At 37.1% G+C, this 10,436-nt stretch overlaps 1 protein-coding gene across 1 annotated transcript; it reads right to left on the bottom strand.

Annotated features, from left to right (window-relative positions):
• Positions 1-4,264: 4,264 nt before the first annotated feature.
• Positions 4,265-10,384, bottom strand: LOC141317365 (E3 ubiquitin-protein ligase rnf213-alpha-like; the record flags this gene model as incomplete). The annotated part of the gene is made up of 8 exons (XM_073833093.1): positions 4,265-4,462; positions 4,694-4,771; positions 4,919-5,120; positions 7,969-8,149; positions 8,939-9,022; positions 9,245-9,377; positions 9,840-10,091; positions 10,290-10,384. Coding segments are annotated over 8 exons (1,223 nt in total), but the record flags the coding sequence as incomplete, so codon positions are not given.
• Between the last annotated feature and the right edge of the window lie 52 nt (positions 10,385-10,436).

Genomic DNA, 10,436 nt, shown 5'->3' on the forward strand with positions numbered 1-10,436 from the left:
TACACCACGTTCCAAATTATTATGTAAATTGTATGTAAGTGTCATAAACACACAGTTTTTTGTTTTTCAATTAAACTCATGGATGGTATTATGTCTCATGGCTCTTTGGATCACTGAAATGAATCTCAGACACCTGTGATAAATAGTTTGCCAAATGAGCCCAATTAAAGGAAAAGTACCTAAGAAGGATGTTCCACATTATTAAGCAGGCCACAGGTTACAAGCAATATGGGAAAGAAAAAGGTCTCTCTGCTGCCGAAAAGCGTCAAATAGTGCAATGCTTTGGACAAGGTATGAAAACATTAGATATTTCACGAAAACGTAAGCGTGATCATTGTACTGTGAAGAGATTTGAGGCTGATTCAGAGCACAGACAGGTTCTTGCAGGTAAAGGCAGAATGAGGAAGGTTTCTGCCGGACAAATTCATCAGATTAAGAGAGCAGCTACTAAAATGCCATTACAAAGTAGCAAACAGGTTTTTGAAGCTGCTGGTGCCTCTTGAGTCCCGCGAACATCAAGGTGTAGGATCCTCCAGAGCAGGGGTGCCCACACTTTTTCGGCTTGTGAGCTACTTATAAAATGACGAAGTCAAAATGATCTACCTACCTACTATAAAAGAACATATTTATTTATGAATATATTGAGAATTCTTTATATGTTGGTGTAGCTTGCTTAACTACATGAACCCATATTGCACAATACAACTACATTAAGTAATTTTGTAATTACTTTACTCTGATGACTTGCACTGAATGGAATCAGCCACTTGGCGCCGCTGTATGCACGTTCATGTGCGGTGATTCGTGTCATAAAAGGACAGATGTCAGACTGGCTGCCTTGTACGTCAATCAAGTGACCAAATTAATAGTGAGGACGGATGATTGGCTGACTACATTGGCTGATCGTCTACTTTATTTGACGTCTAATTAATGCCGTGCGATCTACCCACACCACCTTTGCGATCGACCGGTAGATCGCGATCGACGTATTGGGCACCCCTGCTCCAGAGGCTTGCAGTTGTGCATAAACCTACTATTCGGCCACTCCTACCTAATGCTCACAAGCAGAAACGGTTGCAGTGGGCCCAGACATACATGAAGACTCATTTTCAAACAGTCTTGTTTACTGATGAGTGTTGTGCATCTTTGGATGGTCCAGATAGATGGAGTAGTGGATGGAACATGTCCCAACAAGGCTGCGACCACAACAAGGAGGTGGCGTTTTTGGCCGGAATCATAGGGAGAGAGCTGGTTGGCCCCTTTAGGATCCCTAAAGGTATTAAAATGACCTCTGCAAAGTATGTCGAGTTTTTGACTTACCACTTTCTTTCATGGTACAAAAAGAAGAACTGTGCCTACCGTAGCAAAATCATCTTCATGCATGACAATGCACCATCTCATGCTGCAAATAATACCTCTGTGTCATTGGCTGCTATCAGCATAAAAGATGAGAAACTCATGGTGTGACCACCATCCTCCCCTGACCTCAACCAGATTGAGAACCTTTGGAGCATCCTCAAGCAAAAGATCTATGAGGGTGGGAGGCAGTTCACTTCAAAACAGCAGCTCTGGGAGGCTATTCTGGCATCCTGCAAACAAATTCAATCAGAAACTCTCCAAAAACTCACACATTCAATGGATGCAAGAATTGTGATAGCGATATCAAAGAAGGGGTCCTATGGTAAGATGTAACTTGCCCAGTTAGGATGTTTTTGATTGAAATAGATTTAGATTTCAGTAAATATGACCACCTAATGCTGCAAATTCAGCAAATGCCCATTTTCAGTTCTTTACAACCTATACAATGTTTTAACTCTGTTGTGCATAATAATGTGGAACAGTGCATTTTCAGTTTTTTATTTTTGAAATTAATACTGTTATCATTAGGAGGTTTGTTCAATAAAATTCGAATTATACCCTAATGGTTGATGAATTAAAAATTATACTGACTGTCATTTGCATTGACTAATTATGAAAACCAGAGAAAGATATAATTTGCATAATAATTTGGAACACGGTGTATATATATATATATTTATTTATACACACACATATATACATATATATTTTTTAAATATACATTTATAACACACAAAAAAAGTCAGAAGCTATAGAAACACATCTACTTCAGAGAAGTCAGTCAAATTTGACAGGGGTCTATAAAGTGTCAACCTATTGAATGACTGTTCTTTATTTCAATGTGTGCTTCTTTTTAATTTTATGATGAATCATATGGATGTCTTTCTTTTTAGCATCTCATGTCAAAACACTGTGCTTTTAAAGTAACATCAAGGTAAAAGTACTTCGACTTTTAAAAGGCCTCAAGGCCTCTACTGCTATATCTAACAGTTTTTTTTAAATAAAAATGTGTTAAACACTCCCTAAAAGAAACACATCTAATCTGTCTATACAGGGCTTACTTAAGATCAGTGTCCTTGAAGCATCCCTGTAACACCTGTAGGATATCAGCGCGAATCAAACTATTTGGGAGATTCGATTAGAAGTAAAAACACTTCTACAGGCTCAAATTCCAGCAAGACCAGACCCCTGTCGTAAAAGGTGTAATTTGACACTCTAGAGCCAGCTAGCTTGAAGCAACCAAGTAACTACAAGCTTAAAATAGGGACTTGCAACATTACCACAAGAGGACCCTTGTTGATTGTCAAATTTGGAGCAAGTAACCAAGATTAATTGTCAAAGAGATGCACATCTTGAACATCATATGAGAATCATTAGAGATTTCTGTTGGTTTTCCCCCACTGAGGACACTGGACACTGAAATTCTTTCTATACCCTCTTGACCTTTTGTTCCTCACAGAACACCTCCTTATGGTCACAGTATTCACAGAAAACTGCACATTGATATATATATATGCACCCAAAATTATGCTAAAAAGGACTCATGAGCAACTCATCATTTCTATGCATAATTTCCTATTCATATGTAACCCATACATTTGCCTATTATCTTTTAATCACTTATTGTGTATGTCCCTTTTGATAACTATTGAATAGTTTAATGGTTTATATTGGTGTTTGATATGCACGGTCTTGAAATCGCATTCTCGAAATGTTCCTGTAATTCAATTCTTTACAAAATTATAGTCTTGTTATAGAAATCATGTCCAAATTTATCTCTGCAAAGAGCGGGAATTTGGGATCACGGGACTAATCAGATGACATTGTGATTTAAGGTTGGGAGGTGGAACCAGCAGCCCACCGGAGTTCAGACAATGTTCTAATTGGTCAAGACATCATTTTGGGATGTGTCAAAAAGCTGAGTTTAAAACCCCAGGACACCCTAAAATCTCTCTCTTATCTCTCTCACCCCTTACAACCCTCTGTCTTAATCTTTGCGCTTCGCGCCGCCGCGTCTCGACGCTGCCTGGCCTGCATGCCAGACGCTCCTCTAAAGGAAACATGAGGAGATCATCACACTCCTGCCTTTTACTTTAATTCTTTTTATTTCTTTCCGTTGAGAGTTTCGGGTTCTAGTTAAGTTTTATGCAAGCCGCGATCGACCCAAACGTCTTCGCGGACCTGATCTTTAACAGCGCTCCCCTCTTTTATCAAGCCAACGCCCAAGCCTTCACAAAGGACCACAGAACCAACCAATCAGCAACCTCGGGAAAGCCCCTTTCTGAAGTGACGCAACCAAAGGAATTCCCAAAGGCAATGCGCAAGTAACCTCCAGAATCTTACTGAACTGGTGCATTTTGATATAAAGTTTAATAACCTCTTTGAGAGACTCAATACGAGGGTTAATTAAGTGATTGATGGTTGTTCAGGTCTTAGCAATTTCACATATTGCTAACTTGGGACTTCATATTTTCATTCCTTTAAACTCATTCTTTCCTCACTTTCTCTTTCTGCAACCTGTGTGAATGCGTGTGTTTATGTTAGATTAGTTTGTATGTGTTAGGTTTATCCATTAAAATCATATTTTTATTAGAAAAGATAAGTATCTTGTGTTTTGTGCTTACAAGTTAAGGTCTTAAACTGCTGATTTTGCTACTGTGCTAATATATAGTGTTTTCACTATATTCTGGATAGTAATATCCATTGCAGAGTTCCTGTTACACGGCTTGTGAATGAATCGCATGTCGACTCTGGAACAGCCGTAAAACAGTGATTCTTTTCAAATTCCCTATTGAATCATATTCGATTCCCTTTGAGCTAAATTATAAATTATATGTATTTATCCCATCTACACACCACTGCTCAAAAATAACACATTTAATAAAAAAGTGTGTTTATAACCAACCTTGAAGATGTGTGGGGCCATGTGGTCAGTCATCTGAAGCACCTCCTTCAAATAAGTGTCTAGCTGCATGTGTGGATCTCCCCCCGTCATGGCAAGGAAACCCAGGGCTAGTTCGACTGTGGACAGGGCCTCACAAACATCACTGTAGGACTGCAGCTCTTTCACCAGGTCGTACTGCATCAGAGGCTGCAACGAGTCCTTTGGATACACAATCACATTACAGCTTGTGACATGTATTAAAATGGTTAAAACATACCTCTGCATTGTAAACATGGATTTAATTAAATGTACAATTTTGCATTTAAACAATATTAAGATTCATTATGAGCACTTTGAGCACTGGATCTAACAACAACACAATGTATCAGATACAAATTTAAACATCTTACGGTAATAAACATTTATAATTTATTAAATAATATAACCTACTTGTTGCAGTTTGCCCTTAACATCTTTAAATATGATCTCATAATTTCTGTCCTGTCTGTTCACCAGTGTCGGAATACCCTGAAACACAGAGAAACAAAAACACAAAACAAAACAAATAAATACAAATGTACTAATTCATCTACTCTACTGGTTGTCAAGCCTGAGGAGCTCTTAAAAAACAAATCTGAACAGGCATTTTTCAGCTCTTGTAGTGCTGTGACGTACATTGAGGGTGATGTGTGGTTTGCCCTGTAGAAAGCGGGTGAGGATCTGCTGCTGAATCTTGGACAGGTCGTACTCTGCCAGGGTTTCCTGCCCACGCTCCATCCTATATTGGCAGTTGGACAGCACAAGCGGCAGCAGATCTCGTTCATACTCATAACGGATCATGTGCAGCTCCGTCAGGTCTGCTGGGCTTACTGTGTAACTGCAAGGAAACAGGACAGAAAATGATACAGACAAATAGATGGTGTCAAAGTGGGAAATTGCTTAATTCTTTCGATAGCTCACAGGATTCAGGGTTCTGAGTGTTTTAGTCAGTGTGTTGTTATGTGGTCCCTAGGGTAATATAATATTACAGTTCATAAAATTATATTATAATTTAATACCAAGTAATATTGTTGTCTTTAGTTACAGCTTAGAACCCTACTTTCAAAGTAAGTCTGTAGGTTTTTTTTTTTTCTCACTCATCCAGCATCATCAGGTGTTTTTATCTGCAAATTGAAAACTGTCTGATTATTGTGCTGAAGTCCAATCATTCAAAGTAAGAGTGCACCTCTATAATCCACAAGCTACATGATTTAAAATGTTTCAATGAAACACTGGATTTTTTTGTTCGTTTTTAATTGTTGGTCTTTTTAGTTTAGCTTATTTATATAGCACAATAAAACAATAGTCACTGACCACTGGGATGTACAAAAATTTGCAAAACCAATAAAAATAAAAAATAAAAAAATAAAAATAAAAAAAAAACACCAATAAAACTGCCAAAAAAAAGGATTGACATAATAGACAAAATACATACAATGAAACAAGCCAGAGATTGGTCTGAACACAATTGCCTCAGTCTTGCTTTAGTACTTGCTTTGATACTTCTGTTTCATTGTAACAGCAGTTTTTAATGACAATGTCTTTATTAACATGCACATTTGTCAAATGATCAATAACAGTAAACATCTGAAGTCTCATGGTATGAAATATCTCGATAACACTTTCTATGAAGCCTGTATTTATAATACATTATAAGGGTATTCTTAAGGCATTATAATGAATGCATAAATGCATTATAAAAAACATTATAATAATATGTTATATCATCTCATGAATAATCATAACAACAATTATAATACATTATAATACTTAGGGTGTTCATTGTGTGTTAAAAATAATCATACTCTAAAGAGTTATAACATCAGATGCATATTAAATCTACATTATGCACTATACTATGTAATATTACATTTTATTTTGAGGGTCCCCTTAGTCTATTGACTATAAGCAACTTTGCAGCTGCATGTCAACTAACACTCCTAAGAGTATTAGTAGACATAGGTTAAGGTTAGGGTAGGTAGAAAGTTCAAACACTTGCAAACAGTTTTTTGGGCAACCACCAAAATAAAGTGTAAGCATATATTTAGCATACTACTAATAATAATTACGGCTGGTTGACATGTAGTTGTTATAAGAGTAGTTATCAACAGCTGTCTAAATGGTACCAAATGGTATCAAAATAGTCAAACTGATATTACAATAAACATAGTTCAAAGCAAATGTGTCATATTACACGTGCATCTGTTCTGATACCTGATATATTATTATTATAATTACTACTACTTGTAAGTGGTCTTTGTCTGCTTTAAAGGGATAGTTCACCCAAAAATGAAAATTTTATGTTTATCTGCTTACCCCCAATGTATCCAAGATGTAGGTGACTTTGTTTCCTCAGAAAACAAACAAAGATTTTTAATGAAAACCGGTGCAGTCTGCCAGCCTTATCATAGACGTGGATGGGCACCAAACCTTTAAAAGTAAACAAAAACCTTGCACAGACAAATCCAAATTACACCCTGCGGCTCGTGATGATACACTGATGTCCTAAGACACGAAACGATCGGTTTCTGTAAGAAACTGAACAGTATTTATATAATTTTTTTACCTTTGATACAGAGCCACGTCCATCTGTCATGAGCACGAGTTTGGCATCAGTCACGTAACATGTGCACGCGCTTCTGGCGTAGTATACGCAAACGCCGTAAGGGGAAATCAGTGAAAAGTCCCGGATGAGTTTGTGCAAGCAAACGTAATCTTTTAGCTTTAAATCGGTTTAAACAATCAGGATACGCGCAAGTAATTACCATTTTGAATAGCCGCTATACCCACAATCTGTGCACTGTGGAAACAATGAGTGTCGTATTCATGCGACAGAGCGCGTGCACATGTGACGTGACTGATGCCAAACTCGTGCTCATGACAGATGGACGTGGCTGTATATCAAAGGTAAAAAATGATATAAATACTGTTCAGTTTCTTACAAAAACAATCGTTTCGTGTCTTAGGACATCAATGTATCGCCACGAGCCGCAGGGTGTAATTTGGATTTGTCTGTGCATGTTTTTGTTTACTTTTAAAGGTTTGGTGCCCATCCACGTCTATGATAAGGCTGGCAAACTGCGCCGGTTTTTCATTAAAAATCTTCGTTTGTGTTTTTCTGAGGAAACAAAGTCACCTACATCTTGGATGCATTGGGGGTAAGCAGATAAACATCAAATTTTCATTTTTGGGTGAACTATCCCTTTAAGTAAAGTAACATAAGTAAGATGGCAAGAAATGAAACTTAATAATAATATGTTATAACTATGAGAAGTATAATCCATATAACTTAAGTATATGCAACATGTTCATTGTGTGTTATAAATCATCATACTCTTAAAAGCTATAACCACAAAAAAGTAAATATTCTAATACATTCAATCAGTTCTTATGAATATTTTTTTCTTTTTAAGAAACCATATGTCATTGATACATTCTAATAATGTAAAATAGGAAAAAAAAGGAAAATAGGAAACATATTTTTATTGTACTTCTGCCTAATTTTTCACATAAGTAAAAAAATAAGGAATACATGAGTAAAAAATTGCTCATCTTACCCCACTCTCCTCTACAGGATGAGTTATGCCATGATGATTAATACTTAGGGTTATGGGTTTGCTGAACTCAAGTGATTTCTATATTAAACACAACAAATGACATGGGCCTTCATATGCTGAATCTCTTACCCAGACTCCTCTCCGGTGTATCTTTCAACAGTGTAGATGAGGTCGTTGTGCAGGGTGATGAGGTAGCTGACAAGGGCAGTGGAGCACAGGCCCAGGCCACTTCTTTGCGGCAGCAGCACCTGCAGGTCTGCGTCTAGACCAAGATCCTCTCGAGTATAATCGTCAGGCAGCTTTATCTCTCCTGACACAAACAGATCACCTCATGCATCACTCATCAATTGAAAAAAAAATAGACATCTTTCAAAGAAATTACAGCACATTTTTCTAAAGTGTAAAGAAAGTGGTCATGACAGTGGAAAGAATAAGACTGTAAATGCTTGTGAATATTTGGATTTCTGCACTGCACAATTTAATGAACAATTATAGACAAACACAATCTGATTAAAACTAATGGACAGACAATTGTACTTACACATTTCTACTGAATATATTATTTAATCACTAACAGTATATGGTGGAGAAAGTAGCAATAGAATTTTCTACATTTGTAGACAGGGTATCTTACCTACTTAGTTATTTATGAATAACATAATAGGTATTTAGCACTGCTAATGGCTTGTTCAGCTTTGTGCATCTCTGTAATGTGTTTTTAAATATTTTCCTAAAAAAAAGTCAAGTCACCTTTATTTGTTGGCAACCAGGCTTTGTGTGTCTTATAAAAAAAGTGTGAAGCACCCACACTTCCAATCTAATCTCCTTAACTGACTTCAATAGCTTTTAGAAAAGTCATAACACAGAGGTTTTCTTACTGTATCCAGCCTGCTCTTTCAATGAGCAGTGTTTTCAATACAATTTTGGAAAGTACAATGTTTTGAGTTATTAGTTATGTTATACATCAGAATGTGTTTGTCTATAATTGTGACTTGATGAAGATCAGACCACATTATATGAGTATATCAATGCAGAAATCCAGTTATTTTCAAAGGTTTCACAAATTTATGATTGCCATTGTAGGTAAGAGTTGGTTTACCTGTGGTAGCCAGAGATACTCTGATTTGGTTCCAAGTTGATATAAAGATTTTTATGCGCTTTTCATACCATGCAGTGAGTGAAGCTGTTGAATAAAAACAATGCACATTCACAGTTTGCAATGAAAGTAAACTTTAATAATAGAGAAATGGCATATGCTTGTATGACTTCTGAACACATTTGTGCTGAAATGAGTAAATCAACCATCAACAAGCTTACTGAAATTATTAACAAGAACTCAATCATCAATATCTCCATACTGACTCAACACTTTTACATGGCAAATCATATCAGTTATGGTGGGTACCTGCTTTCTGATTTCGCAGAAACTCTTCAATGGTGTTGTAGTTTAGCTCTGTCATGTTCTGGAATTTCTTTACCAAATCCCTCTGGAGAACCAAGATGTCTGGAAGGAACCGCACCAACCGCAGCTCTGCTTCCTGAAACATACAGCTTTACAGTTTCTGATGTCTCTACATCTTTTTACCATGTAACACAGAGTTTATACACTCTGTGTTATAAACCCATCACTAATCAGCATGTTAAAACAGAATAAATTATGGCTGCTCCCTGATATGTCAGTAAGACTAACACCGTGTATACACCGGATGTGTAGACACGGTGTTCCCCAACAGTAAACTGCTGCCACGTTCTATTTATAACATGCTCACACAAAGTTCAAATGATTTGCAATGGTTGCTTTGTCACGTCCAGTGTAGACAAACTTTGATGTTACACTGCGTCAGCCACAACAGCTAAAGTCAACCAGACTAAGCTGATAGTCAAAGGACTGTCTACATAACATAAACAATCTGTCTAGAAGCAGGCATGATAAACTGCATTCTCTGGTAACAACCAGAGATGCTGTTGAACACAACTAATGAGAAACATAAATATCTTACCCTCTGAAGGAACCTCCAGAGAACTGGCAAGGTGTCCCGGCCACTGTTTTGCTCCACAATGTGGGTCAGACTCAACATTGAGACCTTTCTCCTGCAGCTCCAGATGGCTGAATTATGGATGAGGGAGTTCTGGGGCAGAGAGTGGAGGAAAAGCCCTGGTTCCCCAAATGTCAACTTCATCACGGGATTAGAAGACACTCGGTCATCATCCCTAATAAAGGCATTCACTTCCTTTAGCTGATGCTCCAAAACCTGAGAGAAAGTTCAAAGAATGGAAAGTAATAATCAGCTAATCTAAGGGTTATGAGAATCACACTACTATTAAGGTCATTAATGCAACACTTAATCAACCATTCAGATTTTGCTTTTATGTTAGATCCACACACAAAGAACTTGCATAACTAATTCTGGGTTCTGTGATGTACTAAAATAAAAAAATAACATGTTCACCTTCAGCTGATGTGTGATGACATCGGTATTCATGGCATTTTCCCATCCATTTCTTGAATCTTTAGTGGAAAGGTTTGGATCATAAGGAACAGGCCCTGTTTAGAATAACAAAATTTTATATTTCTTGAATTTCTGAGGCAGGAGATC

Source organism: Garra rufa, unplaced genomic scaffold (genome assembly GCF_049309525.1).
Source record: "Garra rufa unplaced genomic scaffold, GarRuf1.0 hap1_unplaced_830, whole genome shotgun sequence".
Taxonomy (NCBI): Eukaryota; Metazoa; Chordata; class Actinopteri; order Cypriniformes; family Cyprinidae; genus Garra; species Garra rufa.